At 36.2% G+C, this 24727-nt stretch overlaps 1 protein-coding gene across 1 annotated transcript; it reads right to left on the bottom strand.

Annotated features, from left to right (window-relative positions):
* Positions 1–514: 514 nt before the first annotated feature.
* Positions 515–982, bottom strand: LOC130903097 (piggyBac transposable element-derived protein 4-like). Its single transcript, XM_057815359.1, has one exon. The coding sequence runs from the start codon at positions 980–982 to the stop codon at positions 515–517; it is 468 nt and encodes a 155-aa protein (XP_057671342.1).
* Positions 983–24727: the final 23745 nt, after the last annotated feature.

The following is a 24727-nucleotide window of genomic DNA, read 5'->3' as shown; positions in this document are numbered from 1 at the left end:
TTCCTGCAAGCTCTGCATTCCTTCCTAGACACTGTTTTGGTTTCAGGACGCACTTCCTTTAGTTCATTCATGGTTTTTTCAATTTTTGAATTATTTTTTTGATTAGGAGGACAGGCAAGTACATCATCACTTGGGTATCTTAGGTAACACTTGGGTAACAGATCTCCAATTACCTTCAGTCGAAAGTCATAAAAACGAAGGCGATGACCACCAGAGTACTTTCTATGTAGATAGTATGCATTTGTCAAACTCATTTGTAGTACATGAATGAAAAGTTTCTTGTACCACCTTATCGTTTTCCTATTGCAAGGATAGTATGACAACAATGGATCCTGGCGATAAATTTAGGTTTTTCAGCTTCTTTTCCCCTTTTATTCTTGAAAATGCCAGTTTCATTCCCAAATTCAGTGCTTATATAATTGACGTCGCGTTTGTCCTTCCATTTTCCAATATGAATTCCATTAGAGAACCTTGATTCGTTTTCCCCTCGTTTTAATTTCTTCTTCATGACGACTTATGAGTTGTGCTTACGGTCACTTCTTAGAGTTCCGGTGCAATAGGTGTCATTTGTAGCTAAGTCAACACTGTTGTAAAAGTTATCGAGGTATACCGCGTGTCCTTGATCTAACTTTTCTTCAAGTAAGTGCATAACTATTTTGCTTGTATGTGTAGTTCCGCTATATTCATCTGCTGAACCTTCATAAACGCCGAATTTCAGCACCAATCCATCAGGTTCTGTAAACATGTAAAGCTTTATCCCGTAATTCTGGTGTTTATTGTGTATATTTCGTTTGAAATGTAAATGCCCCCGCATAGCACCACCACCCAACGACAATTCTTTTCCCGGGTAATAGTGACTGTTTATCTTCGTGTTGAAAAAGGCGACCATAGAATTTATGTTGCCTAAACCATCGTCAGCTCTAGTGTTGGCAGATGTAAAGTGGAGACATCTCAAGACGAAAAGAAATCTGTTTCCTGACATATGCTTCTGGAAAATTGGTTAGGTTAGGCTAGGTCTACAATCTGCGGTAAAAAAGTGTCGTCATTTATAAGGTTAAAAAAATTTATAGGTCTGCCTCTGCTCGGAAGTGGTACTAAAAGCTGTTGATTTTTCTTGAACGTGAATTGTTTCAATGTACCAGTTTTTTTTCCACTGGAAATTTACTTGTGTTTTAGTCGGAATGGGCCGGTATTTGCAGGCGAAGCCGAACGATTTCCTGAAGATTGGTCATCATAATTTGCATCTGAATCACTTTCTGTCTCTGATTCGGAGGAATAATTTTCATCTTCGGAGTCCGACAAATATTCGTCGCCACTGCTTTCGCATAAACACTTCAATAGTTCTTCATCTGAGAGTTTTTCCGAATTATCTTTTTTCTTTCTGCAGTCCGGAAGGTCCTATTTTGGCATCCATATCAAAGACACAAAACCCGTAACGCGTTTTTAATGTCCGAATTCCATCTCCCCTTCTCCGTTTCGAAATCTAACAATTCTCTCCCATATTTTGATTGGTTTTGTTGAGGAAAAAACAAGGTCATGAGTGAGCGTTTATGGATTTTCCTCTCCCCGTTGCGTCATAGTAAAACACACTTTCCGAAGTTTATATTATTACTGGGGTGAAATTCAATGACAAAGCATCGAATACTTGACTTTTTTAACGAAACGTGGATTTGTCGGAATTACATAACGCGTTTCTGAATTTCCTACCGAACTCCATCTCTCCTTCACCGTTTCGAAATCTAACAATTCTCTCCCACTTTTTGATTAGATTTTTGAGGAAAAAACAATGTCATAAGTGACCGTTTATGGATTTTTCTCTCTCCGTTGCGTCATTGTGAAACACACTTTCCGAAGATTAAATTATTACTGGGGTGGAATTCAATGACAAAGCATCGAATATTTGACATTTTTTACGAAACGTGGCATCGTCATAATTACATAACGCGTTTCTAAATTTCCTACCGAACTCCATCTCCTCTTCTTCGTTTAGAAATCTAACAACTCTCTCCCACTTTTTGATTAGTTTTTTTGAGGAAAAAACAATATTATAAGTGAGCGTTTATGGATTTTCCTCTCTCCGTTGCGTCATTGTGAAACACACTTTCCGAAGATTATATTATTACTGGGGTGAAATTCAATGACAAAGCATCGAATACTTGACTTTTTTAACGAAACGTGGCTTTGTCGGAATTACATAACGCGTTTCTGAATTTCCTACCGAACTCCATCTCCCCTTCACCGTTTCGAAATCTAACAATTCTCTCCCACTTTTTGATTAGATTTTTGAGGAAAAAACAATGTCATAAGTGAGCGTTTATGGATTTTTCTCTCTCCGTTGCGTCATTGTGAAACACACTTTCCGAAGATTAAATTATTACTGGGGTGGAATTCAATGACAAAGCATCGAATATTTGACATTTTTTACGAAACGTGGCATCGTCATAATTACATAACGCGTTTCTAAATTTCCTACCGAACTCCATCTCCTCTTCTTCGTTTCGAAATCTAACAATTCTCTCACTCTTTGATTAGTTTTTTGAGGAAAAAACAATGTCATAAGTGAGCGTTTATGGATTTTCCTCTCTACATTGCGTCATTGTGAAACACACTTATCGAAGATTATATTATAACGGGGGTGACATTCAATGACGAAGCATCGGAAACTCGACTTTTTTCACGAAACGTGGCATCGTCGGATTTACATAACGCGTTTCTAAATTTCCTACCTAACTCCATCTCCTCTTCTTTGTTTCGAAATCTAACAATTCTCTCCCACTTTTTGATTAGTTTTTTTGAGGAAAAAACAATATTATAAGTGAGCGTTTATTGATTTTCCTCTCTCCGTTGCGTCATTGTGAAACACATTTTCCGAAGATTATATTATTACTGGGGTGAAATTCAATGACAAAGCATCGAATACTTGACTTTTTTAACGAAACGTGGCTTTGTCGGAATTACATAACGCGTTTCTGAATTTCCTACCGAACTCCATCTCCCCTTCACCGTTTCGAAATCTAACAATTCTCTCCCACTTTTTGATTAGATTTTTGAGGAAAAAACAATGTCATAAGTGAGCGTTTATAGATTTTTCTCTCTCCGTTGCGTCATTGTGAAACACACTTATAGAAGATTATATTATTACGGGGGTGACATTCAATGACAAAGCATCGAATACTTGACTTTTTTCACGAAGCGTGGCATCGTCGGAATTACATAACGCGTTTCTAAATTTCCTACCGAACTCCATCTCCTCTTCTTGGTTTCGAAATCTAACAATTCTCTCACTCTTTGATTAGTTTTTTGAGGAAAAAACAATGTTATAATTGAGCGTTTATGGATTTTCCGCTCTACGTTGCGTCATTGTGAAACACACTTATCGAAGATTATATTATTACGGGGGTGACATTCAATGACGAAGCATCGGGAACTCGACTTTTTTCACGAAACGTGGCATCGTCGGATTTACATAACGCGTTTCTAAATTTCCTACCTAACTCCATCTCCTCTTCTTTGTTTCGAAATCTAACAATTCTCTCCCACTTTTTGATTAGTTTTTTTGAGGAAAAAACAATATTATAAGTGAGCGTTTATTGATTTTCCTCTCTCCGTTGCGTCATTGTGGAACACATTTTCCGAAGATTATATTATTACTGGGGTGAAATTCAATGACTGAGCATCGAATACTTGACTTTTTTAACGAAACGTGGCTTTGTCGGAATTACATAACGCGTTTCTGAATTTCCTACCGAACTCCATCTCCCCTTCACCGTTTCGAAATCTAACAATTCTCTCCCACTTTTTGATTAGATTTTTGAGGAAAAAACAATGTCATAAGTGAGCGTTTATAGATTTTTCTCTCTCCGTTGCGTCATTGTGAAACACACTTATAGAAGATTATATTATTACGGGGGTGACATTCAATGACAAAGCATCGAATACTTGACTTTTTTCACGAAGCGTGGCATCGTCGGAATTACATAACGCGTTTCTAAATTTCCTACCGAACTCCATCTCCTCTTCTTGGTTTCGAAATCTAACAATTCTCTCACTCTTTGATTAGTTTTTTGAGGAAAAAACAATGTTATAATTGAGCGTTTATGGATTTTCCGCTCTACGTTGCGTCATTGTGAAACACACTTATCGAAGATTATATTATTACGGGGGTGACATTCAATGACGAAGCATCGGGAACTCGACTTTTTTTACGAAACGTGGCATCGTCGGAATTATATAACGCGTTTCTAAATTTCCTACCGAACTCCATCTCCTCTTCTTTGTTTCGAAATCTAACAATTCTCTCCCACTTTTTGATTAGTTTTTTTGAGGAAAAAACAATATTATAAGTGAGAGTTTATGGATTTTCCTCTCTCTGTTGCGTCATTGTGAAACACATTTTCCGAAGATTATATTATTACTGGGGTGAAATTCAATGACAAAGCATCGAATACTTGACTTTTTTAACGAAACGTGGCTTTGTCGGAATTACATAACGCGTTTCTGAATTTCCTACCGAACTCCATCTCCCCTTCACCGTTTCGAAATCTAACAATTCTCTCCCACTTTTTGATTAGATTTTTGAGGAAAAAACAATGTCATAAGTGAGCGTTTATAGATTTTTCTCTCTCCGTTGCGTCATTGTGAAACACACTTATCGAAGATTATATTATTACGGGGGTGACATTCAATGACAAAGCATCGAATACTTGACTTTTTTTACGAAACGTGGCATCGTCGGAATTACATAACGCGTTTCTAAATTTCCTACCGAACTCCATCTCTTTTTCGTTTCGAAATCTAACAATTCTCTCACTCTTTGATTAGTTTTTTGAGGAAAAAACAATGTTATAAGTGAGCGTTTATGGATTTTCCGCTCTACGTTGCGTCATTGTGAAACACACTTATCGAAGATTATATTATTACGGGGGTGACATTCAATGACGAAGCATCGGGAACTCGACTTTTTTTACGAAACGTGGCATCGTTGGAATAACATAACGCGTTTCTAAATTTCCTACCGAACTCCATCTCCTCTTCTTCGTTTCGAAATCTAACAATTCTCTCACTCTTTGATTAGTTTTTTGAGGAAAAAACAATGTCATAAGTGAGCGTTTATGGATTTTCCTCTCTACATTGCGTCATTGTGAAACACACTTATCGAAGATTATATTATAACGGGGGTGACATTCAATGACGAAGCATCGGAAACTCGACTTTTTTCACGAAACGTGGCATCGTCGGATTTACATAACGCGTTTCTAAATTTCCTACCTAACTCCATCTCCTCTTCTTTGTTTCGAAATCTAACAATTCTCTCCCACTTTTTGATTAGTTTTTTTGAGGAAAAAACAATATTATAAGTGAGCGTTTATTGATTTTCCTCTCTCCGTTGCGTCATTGTGAAACACATTTTCCGAAGATTATATTATTACTGGGGTGAAATTCAATGACAAAGCATCGAATACTTGACTTTTTTAACGAAACGTGGCTTTGTCGGAATTACATAACGCGTTTCTGAATTTCCTACCGAACTCCATCTCCCCTTCACCGTTTCGAAATCTAACAATTCTCTCCCACTTTTTGATTAGTTTTGTTGAGGAAAAAACAATATCATAAGTGAGCGTTTATAGATTTTTCTCTCTCCGTTGCGTCATTGTGAAACACACTTTCCGCAGATTATATTATTACTGGGGTGAAATTCAATGACAAAGCATCGAATACTTGACTTTTTTTACGAAACGTGGCATCGTCGGAATTACATAAGGCGTTTCTGAATTTCCTACCGAACTCCATCTCCTCTTCTTCGTTTCGGAATCTACCAATTCTCTCACTTTTTGATTAGTTTTTGAGGAAAAAACAATGTCATACGTGAGCGTTTATGGATTTTCCTCTCTCCGTTGCGTCATTGTGAAACACACTTATCGAAGATTATATTATAACGGGGGTGACATACAATGACGAAGCATCGGAAACTCGACTTTTTTTACGAAACGTGGCATCGTCGGATTTACATAACGCGTTTCTGAATTTCCTACCGAACTCCATCTCCCCTTCACCGTTTCGAAATCTAACAATTCTCTCCCACTTTTTGATTAGTTTTGTTGAGGAAAAAACAATATCATAAGTGAGCGTTTATGGATTTTCCTCTCTTCGTTGCGTCATTGTGAAACACACTTTCCGCAGATTATATTATTACTGGGGTGAAATTCAATGACAAAGCATCGAATACTTGACTTTTTTTACGAAACGTGGCATCGTCGGATTTACATAACGCGTTTCTAAATTTCCTACCTAACTCCATCTCCTCTTCTTTGTTTCGAAATCTAACAATTCTCTCCCACTTTTTGATTAGTTTTTTTGAGGAAAAAGCAATATTATAAGTGAGCGTTTATGGATTTTCCTCTCTCTGTTGCGTCATTGTGAAACACATTTTCCGAAGATTATATTATTACTGGGGTGAAATTCAATGACAAAGCATCGAATACTTGACTTTTTTAACGAAACGTGGCTTTGTCGGAATTACATAACGCGTTTCTGAATTTCCTACCGAACTCCATCTCCCCTTCACCGTTTCGAAATCTAACAATTCTCTCCCACTTTTTGATTAGATTTTTGAGGAAAAAACAATGTCATAAGTGAGCGTTTATAGATTTTTCTCTCTCCGTTGCGTCATTGTGAAACACACTTATCGAAGATTATATTATTACGGGGGTGAAATTCAATGACAAAGCATCGAATACTTGACTTTTTTTACGAAACGTGGCATCGTCGGAATTACATAACGCGTTTCTAAATTTCCTACCGAACTCCATCTCCTCTTTTTCGTTTCGAAATCTAACAATTCTCTCACTCTTTGATTAGTTTTTTGAGGAAAAAACAATGTTATAAGTGAGTGTTTATGGATTTTCCGCTCTACGTTGCGTCATTGTGAAACACACTTATCGAAGATTATATTATTACGGGGGTGACATTCAATGACGAAGCATCGGGAACTCGACTTTTTTTACGAAACGTGGCATCGTTGGAATAACATAACGCGTTTCTAAATTTCCTACCGAACTCCATCTCCTCTTCTTCGTTTCGAAATCTAACAATTCTCTCACTCTTTGATTAGTTTTTTGAGGAAAAAACAATGTCATAAGTGAGCGTTTATGGATTTTCCTCTCTACATTGCGTCATTGTGAAACACACTTATCGAAGATTATATTATAACGGGGGTGACATTCAATGACGAAGCATCGGAAACTCGACTTTTTTCACGAAACGTGGCATCGTCGGATTTACATAACGCGTTTCTAAATTTCCTACCTAACTCCATCTCCTCTTCTTTGTTTCGAAATCTAACAATTCTCTCCCACTTTTTGATTAGATTTTTGAGGAAAAAACAATGTCATAAGTGAGCGTTTATAGATTTTTCTCTCCGTTGCGTCATTGTGAAACACACTTTCCGAAGATTAAATTATTACTGGGGTGGAATTCAATGACAAAGCATCGAATATTTGACATTTTTTACGAAACTTGGCATCGTCGTAATTACATAACGCGTTTCTAAATTTCCTACCGAACTCCATCTCCTCTTCTTCGTTTCGAAATCTAACAATTCTCTCACTCTTTGATTAGTTTTTTGAGGAAAAAACAATGTCATAAGTGAGCGTTTATGGATTTTCCTCTCTACATTGCGTCATTGTGAAACACACTTATCGAAGATTATATTATAACGGGGGTGACATTCAATGACGAAGCATCGGAAAATCGACTTTTTTCACGAAACGTGGCTTTGTCGGAATTACATAACGCGTTTCTGAATTTCCTACCGAACTCCATCTCCTCTTTTCCGTTTCGAAATCTAACAATTCTCTCCCACTTTTTGATTAGATTTTTGAGGAAAAAACAATGTCATAAGTGAGCGTTTATAGATTTTTCTCTCTCCGTTGCGTCATTGTGAAACACACTTATCGAAGATTATATTATTACGGGGGTGACATTCAATGACAAAGCATCGTATACTTGACTTTTTTTACGAAACGTGGCTTTGTCGGAATTACATAACGCGTTTCTGAATTTCCTACCGAACTCCATCTCCTCTTCTTCGTTTCGAAATCTAACAATTCTCTCACTCTTTGATTAGTTTTTTGAGGAAAAAACAATGTCATAAGTGAGCGTTTATGGATTTTCCTCTCTACATTGCGTCATTGTGAAACACACTTATCGAAGATTATATTATAACGGAGGTGACATACAATGACGAAGCATCGGAAACTCGACTTTTTTTACGAAACGTGGCATCGTCGGATTTACATAACGCGTTTCTAAATTTCCTACCTAACTCCATCTCCTCTTCTTTGTTTCGAAATCTAACAATTCTCTCCCATTTTTTGATTAGTTTTTTTGAGGAAAAAACAATATTATAAGTGAGCGTTTATGGATTTTCCTCTCTCCGTTGCGTCATTGTGAAACACACTTATCGAAAATTATATTATAACGGGGGTGACATTCAATGACAAAGCATCGAATACTTGACTTTTTTTACGAAACGTGGCATCGTCGGATTTACATAACGCGTTTCTAAATTTCCTACCTAACTCCATCTCCACTTCTTTGTTTCGAAATCTAACAATTCTCTCCCACTTTTTGATTAGATTTTTGAGGAAAAAACAATGTCATAAGTGAGCGTTTATAGATTTTTCTCTCTCCGTTGCGTCATTGTGAAACACACTTATCGAAGATTATATTATTACGGGGGTGACATTCAATGACAAAGCATCGTATACTTGACTTTTTTTACGAAACGTGGCTTTGTCGGAATTACATAACGCGTTTCTGAATTTCCTACCGAACTCCATCTCCTCTTCTTCGTTTCGAAATCTAACAATTCTCTCACTCTTTGATTAGTTTTTTGAGGAAAAAACAATGTCATAAGTGAGCGTTTATGGATTTTCCTCTCTACATTGCGTCATTGTGAAACACACTTATCGAAGATTATATTATAACGGAGGTGACATACAATGACGAAGCATCGGAAACTCGACTTTTTTTACGAAACGTGGCATCGTCGGATTTACATAACGCGTTTCTAAATTTCCTACCTAACTCCATCTCCACTTCTTTGTTTCGAAATCTAACAATTCTCTCCCACTTTTTGATTAGATTTTTGAGGAAAAAACAATGTCATAAGTGAGCGTTTATAGATTTTTCTCTCTCCGTTGCGTCATTGTGAAACACACTTATCGAAAATTATATTATAACGGGGGTGACATTCAATGACAAAGCATCGAATACTTGACTTTTTTTACGAAACGTGGCATCGTCGGATTTACATAACGCGTTTCTAAATTTCCTACCTAACTCCATCTCCTCTTCTTTGTTTCGAAATCTAACAATTCTCTCCCATTTTTTGATTAGTTTTTTTGAGGAAAAAACAATATTATAAGTGAGCGTTTATGGATTTTCCTCTCTCCGTTGCGTCATTGTGAAACACACTTATCGAAAATTATATTATAACGGGGGTGACATTCAATGACAAAGCATCGAATACTTGACTTTTTTTACGAAACGTGGCATCGTCGGAATTACATAACGCGTTTCTAAATTTCCTACCGAACTCCATCTCCTCTTCTTGGTTTCGAAATCTAACAATTCTCTCACTCTTTTTGATTAGATTTTTGAGGAAAAACAATATTATAAGTGAGCGTTTATGGATTTTCCTCTCTACATTGCGTCATTGTGAAACACACTTATCGAAGATTATATTATAACGGAGGTGACATACAATGACGAAGCATCGGAAACTCGACTTTTTTTACGAAACGTGGCATCGTCGGATTTACATAACGCGTTTCTAAATTTCCTACCTAACTCCATCTCCTCTTCTTTGTTTCGAAATCTAACAATTCTCTCCCATTTTTTGATTAGTTTTTTTGAGGAAAAAACAATATTATAAGTGAGCGTTTATGGATTTTCCTCTCTCCGTTGCGTCATTGTGCAACACACTTATCGAAAATTATATTATAACGGGGGTGACATTCAATGACAAAGCATCGAATACTTGACTTTTTTTACGAAACGTGGCATCGTCGGAATTACATAACGCGTTTCTAAATTTCCTACCGAACTCCATCTCCTCTTCTTCGTTTCGAAATCTAACAATTCTCTCACTCTTTGATTAGTTTTTTGAGGAAAAAACAATGTCATAAGTGAGCGTTTATAGATTTTTCTCTCTACATTGCGTCATTGTGAAACACACTTATCGAAGATTATATTATAACGGATGTGACATTCAATGACGAAGCATCGGAAACTCGACTTTTTTCACGAAACGTGGCATCGTCGGATTTACATAACGCGTTTCTAAATTTCCTACCTAACTCCATCTCCTCTTCTTTGTTTCGAAATCTAACAATTCTCTCCCACTTTTTGATTAGTTTTTTTGAGGAAAAAACAATATTATAAGTGAGCGTTTATGGATTTTCCTCTCTCCGTTGCGTCATTGTGAAACACATTTTCCGAAGATTATATTATTACTGGGGTGAAATTCAATGACAAAGCATCGAATACTTGACTTTTTTAACGAAACGTGGCTTTGTCGGAATTACATAACGCGTTTCTGAATTTCCTACCGAACTCCATCTCCCCTTCACCGTTTCGAAATCTAACAATTCTCTCCCACTTTTTGATTAGATTTTTGAGGAAAAAACAATGTCATAAGTGAGCGTTTATAGATTTTTCTCTCCGTTGCGTCATTGTGAAACACACTTTCCGAAGATTAAATTATTACTGGGGTGGAATTCAATGACAAAGCATCGAATATTTGACATTTTTTACGAAACGTGGCATCGTCATAATTACATAACGCGTTTCTAAATTTCCTACCGAACTCCATCTCCTCTTCTTCGTTTAGAAATCTAACAATTCTCTCCCACTTTTTGATTAGTTTTTTGAGGAAAAAACAATGTCATGAGTGAGCGTTTATGGATTTTCCTCTCTACATTGCGTCATTGTGAAACACACTTATCGAAGATTATATTATAACGGGGGTGACATTCAATGACGAAGCATCGGAAACTCGACTTTTTTTACGAAACGTGGCATCGTCGGATTTACATAACGCGTTTCTAAATTTCCTACCTAACTCCATCTCCTCTTCTTTGTTTCGAAATCTAACAATTCCCTCCCACTTTTTGATTAGTTTTTTTGAGGAAAAAACAATATTATAAGTGAGCGTTTATGGATTTTCCTCTCTCTGTTGCGTCATTGTGAAACACATTTTCCGAAGATTATATTATTACTGGGGTGAAATTCAATGACAAAGCATCGAATACTTGACTTTTTCAACGAAACGTGGCTTTGTCGGAATTACATAACGCGTTTCTGAATTTCCTACCGAACTCCATCTCCCCTTCACCGTTTCGAAATCTAACAATTCTCTCCCACTTTTTGATTAGATTTTTGAGGAAAAAACAATGTCATAAGTGAGCGTTTATAGATTTTTCTCTCTCCGTTACGTCATTGTGAAACACACTTATCGAAGATTATATTATTACGGGGGTGACATTCAATGACGAAGCATCGGGAACTCGACTTTTTTTACGAAACGTGGCATCGTCGGAATTATATAACGCGTTCCTAAATTTCCTACCGAACTCCATCTCCTCTTTTCTGTTTCGAGATCTAACAATTCTCTCCCACTTTTTGATTAGTTTTGTTGAGGAAAAAACAATATCATAAGTGAGCGTTTATGGATTTTCCTCTCTTCGTTGCGTCATTGTGAAACACACTTTCCGAAGATTAAATTATTACTGGGGTGGAATTCAATGACAAAGCATCGAATATTTGACATTTTTTACGAAACGTGGCATCGTCGGAATTACATAACGCGTTTCTGAATTCCCTATTGAACTCCATCTCCTCTTTTTCTATTCGAAATCTAACAATTCTCCCCCACTTTTTGATTAGTTCTTCTAAGGAAAAAACAAGGTCATGAGTGAGCGTTTATGGATTTTCCTTTCTCCGTTGCGTCATTGTGAAACACTCTTTCCGAAGACTATATTATTACAGAGGTGACATTCAATGACAAAGCATCGAAGAATTGACATTTTTTAGGAAACGTGGCATTGTCGGAATTACATAACGCATTTCTAAATTTCCTACCGAACTCCATCTCCTCTTCTTCGTTTCGAAATCTAACAATTCTCCCTCACTTTTTGATTAGTTTTTTCGAGGAAAAAACAATGTCATAAATGAGTGTTTCTGGATTTTCCCCTCTCCGTTGCGTCATTGTGAAACACACTTCTCGAAGATTATATTATTACTGGGGTGAAATTCAATGACAAAGCATCGAAGACTTGACATTTTTTACGAAACGTGGCATTGTCGGAATCACATAACGCATTTCTAAATTTCCCACCGAACTCCATCTCCTCTTCTTCGTTCCGAAATCTAACAATTTTCTTACTTTTTGATTAGTTTTTTGAGGAAAATTAATGTCTTAAGTGAGCGTTTATAGATTTTCCTCTCTACGTTGCGTCATTGTGAAACACACTTTCCGAAGACTTTATTATTGAGAATGTAACCCATTCAGCACCAAAGCATCGAAGACTTGACTTATTTTTTTAAATGTGGCATTGTTGGAATTACATAACTTTTTTCTAAATTTCCTACCGAACTCCATCTCCTCTTCTTCGTTTCGAAATCTAACAATTCTCTCCCACTTTTTGATTAGTTTTGTTGAGGAAAAAACAAGGTCATGAGTGAGCGTTTATGGATTTTCCTCTCCTCGTTGTGTCATTGTGAAACACACTTTCCGAAGATTATATTATTACTGGGGTGAAATTCAATGACAAAGCATCGAAGACTTGAAATTTTTGCGAAACGTGGCATTGTCGGAATTACATAACGCATTTCTAAATGTCCTACTGAACTCCATCTCCCCTTCACCGTTTGGAAATCTAACAATTCTCTCACTTTTTGATTAGTTTTTTGAGGAAAAAACAATGTCATAAGTGAGCGTTTATGGATTTTCCTCTCTCCGTTGCGTCATTGTGAAACACACTTCCCGAAGATTATATTATTACTGGGTGAAATTCAATGACAAAGCATCGAATACTTGACTTTTCTTACGAAACGGGGCATCGTCGGAATTACATAACGCGTTTCTAAATTTCCCACTGAACTCCATCTCCTCTTCTTCGTTTCGAAGACTAACAATTCTCTCAATTTTTTATTAGTTTTTTGAGAAAAATCAAAGTCATAAGTGAGCGTTTATAGATTTTCCTCTCTACGTTGCGTCATTGTGAAACACACTTTCCGAAGACTATATAATTGAGAATGTAACACATTCAGCACCAAAGCATCGAAGATTTGACTTATTTTTTAAAATGTGGCATTGTTGGAATTACATAACTCGTTTCTAAATTTTCTACCGACTTCCATCTCCTCTTCTTCGTTTCGAAATCTAACAATTCTCTCCCACTCTTTGATTAGTTTGGTTGAGGAGAAAACAAGGTCATAAGTGAGCGTTTATGGATTTTCCTCTCCCCGTTGCGTCATAGTGAAACACACTTTCCGAAGTTTATATTATTACTGGGGTGAAATTCAATGACAAAGCATCGAAGATTTGACATTTTTTACGAAACGTGGCATTGTCGGAATTACATAACGCATTTCTAAATGTCCTACTGAACTCCATCTCCCCTTCACCGTTTGGAAATCTAACAATTCTCTCACTTTTTGATTAGTTTTTTGAGGAAAAAACAATGTCATAAGTGAGGGTTTATGGATTTTCCTCTCTCCGTTGCGTCATTGTGAAACACACTTCCCGGAGATTCTATTATTACTGGGTGAAATTCAATGACAATGCATCGAATACTTGACTTTTCTTACGAAACGTGGCATCGTCGGAATTATATAACGCGTTTCTAAATTTCCTACCGAACTCTATCTCCTCTTTTCCGTTTCGAGATCTAGCAATTCTCTCCCACTTTTTGATTAGTTTTGTTGAGGAAAAAACAATATCATAAGTGAGCGTTTATGGATTTTCCTCTCTTCTTTGCGTCATTGTGAAACACACTTTCCGCAGATTATATTATTACTGGGGTGGAATTCAATGACAAAGCATCGAATATTTGACATTTTTTACGAAACGTGGCATCGTCGTAATTACATAACGCGTTTCTAAATTTCCCACCGAACTCCATCTCCTCTTCTTCGTTTCGAAATCTAACAATTCTCTCACTTTTTGATTAGTTTTTTGAGGAAAAAACAATGTCATAAGTGAGCGTTTATGGATTTTCCTCTCCCCGTTGCGTCATAGTGAAACACACTTTCCGAAGTTTATATTATTACTGGGGTGAAATTCAATGACAAAGCATCGAAGATTTGACATTTTTTACGAAACGTGGCATTGTCGGAATTACATAACGCATTTCTAAATGTCCTACTGAACTCCATCTTCCCTTCACCGTTTGGAAATCTAACAATTCTCTCACTTTTTGATTAGTTTTTTGAGGAAAAAACAATGTCATAAGTGAGCGTTTATGGATTTTCCTCTCTCCGTTGCGTCATTGTGAAACACACTTCCCGAAGATTATATTATTACTGGGTGAAATTCAATGACAAAGCATCGAATATTTGACTTTTCTTACGAAACGTGGCATCGTCAGAATTATATAACGCGTTTCTAAATTTCCTACCGAACTCTATCTCCTCTTTTCCGTTTCGAGATCTAACAATTCTCTCCCACTTTTTGATTAGTTTTGTTGAGGAAAAAACAATATCATAAGTGAGCGTTTATGGATTTTCCTCTCTTCGTTGCGTCATTGTGAAACACACTTTCCGCAGATTATATCATTACTGGGGTGAAATTCAATGACAAAGCATCGAATACTTGACTTTTTTTACGAAACGTGGCATCGTCGGAATTACATAAGGCGTTTCTGAATTTCCTACCGAACTCCATCTCCTCTTCTTCGTTTCGGAATCTACCAATTCTCTCACTTTTTGATTAGTTTTTTGAGGAAAAAACAATGTCATACGTGAGCGTTTATGGATTTTCCTCTCTCCGTTGCGTCATTGTGAAACACACTTTCCGAAGATTAGATTATTACTGGGGTGGAATTCAATGACAAAGCATCGAATATTTGACATTTTTTACGAAACGTGGCATCGTCGTAATTACATAACGCGTTTCTAAATTTCCTACCGAACTCCATCTCCTCTTCTTCGTTTCGAAATCTAACAATTCTTTCACTTTTTGATTAGTTTTTTGAGTAAAAAACAATGTCATAAGTGAGCGTTTATGGATTTTCCTTTCCCCGTTGCGTCATAGTGAAACACACTTTCCGAAGTTTATATTATTACTGGGGTGAAATTCAATGACAAAGCATCGAATACTTGACTTTTTTAATGAAACGTGGCATCGTCGGAAATACATAACGCGTTTCTTAATTTCCTACCGAACTCCATCTCCTCTTCTTCGTTCCAAGATCTAACAATTCTCCCCCACTTTTCGATTAGTTTTTCTAAGGAAAAAACAAGGTCATGAGTAAGCGTTTATGGATTTTCCTCTCTCCGTTGCGTCATTGTGAAACACTCTTTCCGAAGACTATATTTATACGGAGGTGACATTCAATGACAAAGCATCGAATACTTGACTTTTTTTACGAAACGTGGCATCGTTGGATTTACATAACGCGTTTCTAAATTTCCTACCGAACTCCATCTCCTCTTCTTCGTTTCGAAATCTAACAATTCTCCCCCACTTTTTGATTAGTTTCTTTGAGAAAAAAACAATGTCATAAGTGAGCGTTTATGGATTTTCCTCTCTCCGTTGCGTCATTGTGAAACACACTTTCCGAGGACTATATTATTGAGAATGTAACACATTTAGCGCCAAAGCATCGAAGGCTTGACTTATTTTTCGAAATGTGGCATTGTTTGAATTACATAACGCGTTTCTATATTTCCTACCGAACTCCATCTCCTCTTCTTCGTTTCGGAATCTACCAATTCTCTCACTTTTTGATTAGTTTTTTGAGGAAAAAACAATGTCATACGTGAGCGTTTATGGATTTTCCTCTCTCCGTTGCGTCATTGTGAAACACACTTTACGAAGATTAAATTATTACTGGGGTGGAATTCAATGACAAAGCATCGAATATTTGACTTTTTTAATGAAACGTGGCTTTGTCGGTATTACATAACGCGTTTCTAAATTTTCTACCGAACTCCATCTCCTCTTTTTCGTTTCGAAATCTAACAATTCTCCCCCATTTTTGATTAGTTTTTCTAAGGAAAAAACAAGGTCATGAGTGAGCGTTTATGGATTTTCCTCTCTCCGTTGCGTCTTTGTAAAACACAGTTTGCTAAGATTAAATTATTGCTGGGGTGAAATTCAATGACAAAGCATCGAAGACATGCCTTTTTTTACGAAACGTGGCAACGTCGGAATTATATAACGCTTTTCTAAATTTCCTACCGTACTCCATCTCCTCTTCTCTGTTTCGAAATCTAACAATTCTCTCCCACTTTTGATTAGTTTTTTTGAGGAAAAAACAATGTCATAAGTGAGCGTCTATGGATTTTCCTCTCTCCGTTGCGTCATTGTGAAACACACTTATCGAAGATTATATTATTACGGGGGTGACATTCAATGACAAAGCATCGGTAACTCGACTTTTTTTACGAAACGTGGCATCGTCGGAAATACATAACGCGTTTCTTAATTTCCTACCGAACTCCATCTCCTCTTCTTCGTTTCAAGATCTAACAATTCTCCCCAACTTTTCGATTAGTTTTTCTAAGGAAAAAACAAGGTCATGAGTAAGCGTTTATGGATTTTCCTCTCTCCGTTGCGTCAATGTGAAACACACTTTCCAAAGACTTTATTATTACGGAGGTGACATTCAATGACAAAGCATCGAAGACTTGAATTTTTCACAAAAGTTGGCATTGTCGGAAATACATAACGCGTTTATAAATTTCTCCACGGTTTCGACAACTAACAATTCTCTCCCACTTTTTGATTACTTTTGTTGAGGAAAAAACCATGTCATAAGTGAGCGTTTATGGAAATTCCTCTCTCCGTTGCGTCATTGTGAAACACACTCTTCGAAGATTATATTATTACGGGGGTGACATTCATTGACAAAGCATCGTAGACTTGACTTATTTTACGAAAAGTAGCATTGTCGGAATTACATAACGCGTTTCTAAATGTCCTATCGAATTCCATCTCTCCTTCACCGTTTCGAAATCTAACAATTCTCTCCCACTTTTTGATTACTTCTGTTGAGGAAAAAACAATGTCATAAGTGAGCGTTTATGGATTTCCCTCTCTCCGTTGCGTCATTGTAAAGCACACTTTCCGAAGACTATATTATTACGGAGGTGACATTCAATGACAAAGCATCGAAGACTTGACTGTTTTTACGAAACGAGGCAATGTCGGAATTACATATCGCATTTCTAAATGACCTACCGAATTCCATCTCGTCTTATCCCTTTCGAAAACTAACATTCTCTCCAATTTTTCGATTAGTTTTGTTGAGAAAAAACATGTCATAAGTGAGCTTTCACTATGACTCGACGGACACGCATTTTCGAAGATTATATTATGACGGGGGAATGACACATTCAATGACAAAGCATCGAAGTTTTGAGTTTTCTCACGAAACGTGGCATTATCGGAATTACATAACGTGTTTCCAAATGTCCTACTGAACTCCATCTACCCTTCACATAGTCGTGACGTAACGTTTGATATTATTCGAACCATCGGTGTTTGTGTTTGTGAATACAGCACTATTAGGACCCGATGACATTGTTGTATAGAATTGTATATTTAAGCGGGGTGTGGTGGTTTCCTGAGTCATCGGCTTTTTTTAATATATACAGTGTGTACATTAAGTATGTTGCACTGCTGGTTGAATTTTTATCAAACAAACGTTATTGTACAATACAATACAATATTTACGATGTCATACTACATTGTATTTTCGCTGCTATTTTTCGGATTTTCATCAAATAAAGGACATTGTTTATATAGTACATATATAAAGTAGATGTAATAAGGACGGTAGGATTTTCATCGACATTTTAATTTACAGTATGTAATACGAGAGAACGTTAGGAACTCCGCCGGCGACATAGAAAATTTTTTTGAGCATGCGCACGACTATTTTTTTTTATATAATAAATAATTGTAAGAAGAGAAAGAAATTGTTTGTATTACAAAGTCATCAGAAGAATATAGACAAATTGGAGGAATTTGGTAGACGTGTTCGAGAATTGAGTAAATATATTACATTCTATGGAAATAAGATTGAAGTGATAAGAGGATTGGATCGATTGCGTTTGTTTGAGGAGGAAAAGAGTGTCTTCGAAAATAGAGAACTACCACAAGCATAATATCCACTAAACAGAATAAAACCAACTACAAAATGAATACAACAACAACAACAAAAACGATGGAGCAAGAGATGACATAAACAATGTGTTTGCTATGACATATGTAATTTTAACATCAGTATTTATTGTATAATTGTATAGAATATTGTTAAAAGAAAGTTTAAGTCTCCTTGTAATATAGACATAAATGAGTAACAATGTGTTTCAATCAAACAAATTTTTTAAATATAAATTATTTAAGCAAAAAAAGTTACAATGGTATCATACTTAAAAACCAGTTTCGTAGTCGTTCTACATTAATTTGAGTACAATTGAAAATTCCATCGGCATGGCAAGCCGAAACTTTTTTGAAATTTTCTATGGCGGTGGACGTTCCATCGAATTTGAAGGCATCAACAATGATGTTGGAAATTCCATATTCTTCATATTTCTTTTGTAAAAATTCAGCTTTTCGCTTGCCGCGAACGTAAATATAATCAACATTTATACTTTTCAAAATCTCGTTAAATTTTCAATAATCAACATCCCCACAAGAGTACTTAATTCAATGGATATAACGTTCCAAAAACTTGTTTGTTTTTCGATCTTCATTGTTAAGCAAATGAAACGATAGTGGTGGCGTGAATATGTAGTGTCTATGTTTAAATCCGATTTCGATGGATAGTTCCTTAAGATGAAATGCACCTTCGATAGTGAATTAATTTGTAACTGTCGCGCGCTGTTTCATCATCTCATTATTATATGATTGTTTTGATAATCTCCGTTAGTGGGTAATACTCCAATAAACAATCGTGTATAATTATACAATATGCTCGAGTATTTGCAGGAAATCCTACACGTACTTCAATTTCCACTTTTATATCGACCGTCGATGCTCTCATTCCCTCCTCCTGTTTGGAACAATCTATTACGAAGAGAGCATGATCTTTAAATGCTTTATAGTCCAATGTTGGATGTACCATGCTCGTATTAGTATAACTTCTATAGAATGACGTTTAATTATAATAGGCAAGACTATAGTCGTTCTTTTAAAAATCCATGTTTAATCGTTCGCTGGGCCAGAATTCTCCATTCAAAACTAATCTTACGTTGTTGGTGTTCAAGTGATCAAATTTCGAGATATCGTTTGTCTTCGTGTTGCGTCTATCCTTTTGGAAGCAGATAATAACATATCGAAGTCTCTCGAAAGACGAGCTCGTTTTAACTGACCAATTCTCATTTTTAGCATCTTTCGTTAACGTAGGCAATACACAAAGTTCCCATTTTCTAAACGGAATGAATATTGGTCGATTATTTTTTATTTGCTCCATCATGGGTAATTTGATTTCATCGTTAGGATAGACGTGCTTAACTTTCAACGCCATGCTTTCTATAACAAATTTTATTGTAGTGTTGGATATCGTACCAGTAAAGTTTACTTCATTCTCTATTACAGCATCATTATCATGACGAGAACGAATGAATCGAAAAGTTTGATTTCCATTTGTAATTTTGGTGTAATCATTGAATACGTTGAAAATGTGTTTTAAAGGAATCAACAAATTAAACGATTTATCCACATCATTTAGTAGCAGTTTGTTGGGATAATTCCAGCCATTTCTTTTGATTGTGGATTATAACACATCAAACTTCTTACGGTACTTACTATACCAGGATCTCGTACAAATTCTATTTCCTTTCCACTTTGAATGTAGGAACAAGAATCGAAGAGGAATGCACCTCAATTCGGCGTTAGATAAAAATGTCCTCCGCCAGTTACTTCTAATTTCCCTTTGATTTTAAGTTGAGTTTCATACATGAGAAAAAATGCGTCACTTTGTTGGATGTTAAATTCCACCGAATCGCTGTTATTGAATGATTTCACGTAAGGAACATAAGTGTGAAAATCTTCTTTTCTTATAGACTCTTCATATTGGGGATCTCGATAAAGGTCAAATATCGAAGATATTTTTAAAAGTGGTGGCGGTGGTAGTGGTGTTGTATCATAACGCACGTATTTTCTTTTTTGTGCCATTCTTCAACTTCAATCTGATTGGTTGCAGGAATGCTCGATTTGCAGGTTTAAGCTTCGTTCTTTGGAACGATCTGCAAGATACTAATGTTGTTACAGTTGATGTTGGACTTTTAAAATCGTTGATAAGTAGACACATTTTTTTAGCGTTGCAATAGATGTAAAATTAACGTGCTCTTTTCTCCTAGAAAATTTACAGGTATGAGATCTTGATTCAACACTCTTACAGTGATGTTGGTGATTTCGTTTGTGCAGCTCACAGGTAGATAGATCGGGTTGTTCGGTCGTTCGATGATTGCATAACCAGGATCCACTGTAATTGGGAAACTGAATATTATATGAGCGGGCTCGAAAGCAATACTACAATCGAAGAATAAAGTTGATACTTTACAAATATTAACTGGTAGATCAGAACGATGGACTTTACCAGGATCCAGTATCTTTGTAGGAAATGTCGATGGCGTACTGTCGACTGTAAATTTCACACTGAAGAGTGTTGTTGTTGGGCTCCAAAGATATATCGGCCATATTGGTCATCGCTCTGAATTGATCGATGAGATAAGCTTCAATATCTGAGATTTCGTAGCATCCCGATGGGAAGTTGATGATGAACACTTTCTTACGATCATTCTTATTGTAGAAATAAAATTTATCACCATCGATATTCGGTATAGAATGATACGAGTAAAACCCCAACACACCAATAACGTATTCTTTTTCGGGTTTCAATATTATCGGTGTGGGAGGTGTGAAGGAGAACCCATTTGATGTGGACGTTAAGTTCAACAGCTGAGACATGACTGTTGTTTATGAGTGAAGTATATAAATTTAAATAATAATAATACAATTCAGAGGAGAAAACTTTTATTTTTCCAAAAAATAATTACATGTATGACAGTTGCGTTGTGAGCTCACCGAACCATCGACATGTGTACGTTGATCTGGTCTATTGTAATGCACGAAGCAAGGCAAGCAAATTTGCAAGTTGAAATCTGATCGATATTCTTGTGGTAATTTGTGCCAGTTGTCCAACAACTCCCAAGGTCTAACTCTTTCTACCAAATACTTTAGAGGAATGGTTGTTAATTCAGCACTTGTAAAAGAGGACAATTGTCTTTCACAAACTAACCACGCCACCAATACTTCAGACATTATAGAGGAATTGCAAACACAAATGTCCACAATTAATTTGATTGTAATTTTGGTACTGCTCGTAATTGTAAAATATTTCATTGCCGACAAGTTCTTTCGGTGGCTTCAGATTACCAAATGAATCGAAATATCCAACGCTGTCATTTATCTTTTTATATGCTACCCAATGAATGCCTGGATTTTTAGACACATCAAAATTGAAAATCGCCGATTCACATCGTTGCGGTCCACTTTTCGGCAGAGAATCGCGCATGTAAACATCTCGGAAATATTTTATTTCTAATAATTTGGCAAACTTGATCATAGTCAAACAATGCTCTGTTGGGTAGCTTCAATGGTAGTTTTATTTCAAGAATAATCCATATCCACCTTTACCGTTCTTCCGCAAATACAGTCCTTTACCTATGACATGTTTTCGCCCTCCAAACTTTTGAACAAGAGATTTTGCTGTTCGCAATGCAAACTTCGCTGTATCTGCCAGTGAAGATCCTTTTTTCATGGATTTCCTCACCTTCATCACAACATCATGATGAAAAGATCGTCGCTTCTTCATACCCATTCCCAATTTGCGTTTGACCATGCCGGTGGTAACGAGCCAGGCGGCTGCCTTTTCACCTAGTTTAGCGTATTTCGATTTTACTCGCTCCCAAGCAACGTTTTCTAATGCAAAATCAGCTTTGTGACGATCTGTGAGTGACTTGTTATTCGCCTATGCTATATCGTGATTTTTGCAAGCTGCGTCCAGAGGGTTGACACCTTTATCTCCTCTTAGTAGTCGTTTTTTCAGATGCGTTCCAGCTGTGTGTGTGTGTAAAGTAAAAAAGATTAAATATTGTCGGAAAAATATGAAAAAAAAACTCACGTCCGCAGTATTGATAGCCGGGAAGATGGACCTCAAAAGGCAAATTGTTTATGAACGAATTTAGCACACCTTCACCTTCGTGAATCAACATGAAGACTGACTATCTACTTATGATGGAACCTATAATTATAGCTACATTGATTCAAAAAGTATCATAACATGGAGATTGTTAAGCAAGAGCAGACATTAGCGGAGACGAAAACATGGACCTTTATTACCTGATTCGTTTCGAGCTATCATTTGCGGCCCCAGCGGATGCGGGAAAACGAATATTGTGCTATCCTTGTTGTTCGATGTGAACGGTGTGAAATTTAAGAATGTCTACGTTTATTCTAAGTCTCTATATCAACCAAAATACCGACTGCTCGAAGAAGTTTTGACCGGCGTAAAATGTGTGGGATATTATCCGTTAAGAAAACGATTAAATTGTTATCGCTGCAGAATCCAAACCGAATTCGATTTTCATTTTTGACGACGTATCAAGTGACAAACAACAAACCATTCAAGAATATTTTTCCATGTGTAGACATAAAGCTATCGATGCCTTCTATCTATATCAGACTTATTCGAAAATACCAAAGCAGCTAATACGAGATAACTGCAATATGATTGTCATGTTTAAACAGGATGAAATGAACCTCAACATGCCTTCAACGAACACGTTTCCCCCGACATTTGAAGAATTCAAGAAAATGTGTTCCGAATGTTGGAATGATAAATATGGTGCTTTGGTTATTGTCAAAGATTTTAATTTACATGATGGTAGATATCGCAAAGGATTCGATATGTATTTAAAATTATCCTAATCAATGAATCATTCATTTTACATTATGATGCCACCAGACGTGGATGCTGTGCGAAAACGAAAAATTGCAGATCTGAAACGAATTATTAGGAAAAAGTATTTAAAATTGAACAAAACGAGCATGATGAGACACTAAATAGAATTTTCGAACCCATATCTAGTCCACTCGAAAATATCGTAAATACTACAAAAGAAATTGTGAATACTTCTAAGGAAATTGCATCCAAGACAACATCACCACCACCACCAACCTCAAGCGAATGAAGAAACTGAAGAAACAGTCAACGAGTACTTTGAGCAATATCCTGAAATAAGCTGTCAATGTGTCATAGATTTCTTTAACCAAGATCGGCAATCGATTATTTGTATGTTCCAAAGTATAATGTTAACAACGATCAGTGGAGTTTGGGAAATATTCGCATCAACTTTGACATAAAAAACGGAGATATATTAGTAAAAAAAGATAATAAAGGATGGGATAGAATACCAGCTACTCCAGGTCTTTACCAATTACTTTTCTATGGTTATCCCACATATACCGAAGATGATTTACTTAGATACAAAACATTATTGGAACGAACGAGGAAGGTAGAACCCTAAAAGCTTCACAGCGATGGAAGTATATCAACATTATTAAAAAGTTGTCTATTACAAGACGTAACACTACCACTAGCATTGTGGGTAAAGGTTTACCTGATCACATCGTGAACTATAATGATAAAGATATAGAGTACGTTGTGAACGAGATTGTTGAAAGACTAAGAATGGTAATAGTAATAATAATATATATTAAACAAATTCGATTTTATGCTCATTTCCAAAACGAGCCTCGACAAATTTGGTCGTCGTCAACAACATTCTGATAAAAAGAAGACAAATCTGATAATCGAAGCACGATTAAAAAAAATCGAATTAGCTGAATTGTCATTGAACACAAGTATACAGCAAATAAATGATAAAATAAAATCTCTGGTGAGTAATGTATCAACTCAAAAGTATGTAGATAACGAATAGAATTTATAGAGAGCAACATAAAAAAATTAAAGATGCAATGTATGTAATATATAGGAATTATGATTCAATGTTTGCTACTCTCAATACAAACATTGTACAAATGGCAACAAAAAAATATGTTGATAATGTTGTTTCAAAATCAAATACCACACAGATGCACCAATTCGCACAAACGTATCGTAAAAAAAGTCTAATCAGCTTCAGAGACATAAAGAAATTCAACAAGAACTTTTATGTTTTGGATACGGAAGGTACGGCGTTTGTATTCCCTTTTGATTGTAGAATTGAAAGCTGTAAACACTATGCTTCTGATTGGATTGTTTTATTGAATAATAATATGGAATATCAGTATCATCACTTAAATGGACTTATCATAAAGAACAACGATAAAGTCGAATTTAAATTAGGCAGTAGAGATTATTTTTGCATGGATCTTCTCGTACAATGTAATTTAGATAAATAATCAACCGCAAGCGGTGTAGAC

The sequence above is a fragment of the Diorhabda carinulata genome, chromosome Y (assembly GCF_026250575.1).
Source record: "Diorhabda carinulata isolate Delta chromosome Y, icDioCari1.1, whole genome shotgun sequence".
In the NCBI taxonomy this organism is placed as follows: Eukaryota; Metazoa; Arthropoda; class Insecta; order Coleoptera; family Chrysomelidae; genus Diorhabda; species Diorhabda carinulata.
The sequence above is the reverse complement of the archived record's forward strand: the minus strand, read 5'-3'. Positions and strand labels throughout refer to the sequence as shown.

Excerpts from the sequence above, each read along its gene's own strand:
- LOC130903097 (XM_057815359.1), bottom strand. The coding sequence starts at position 982 with ATGTCAGGAAACAGATTTCTTTTCGTCTTGAGATGTCTCCACTTTACA.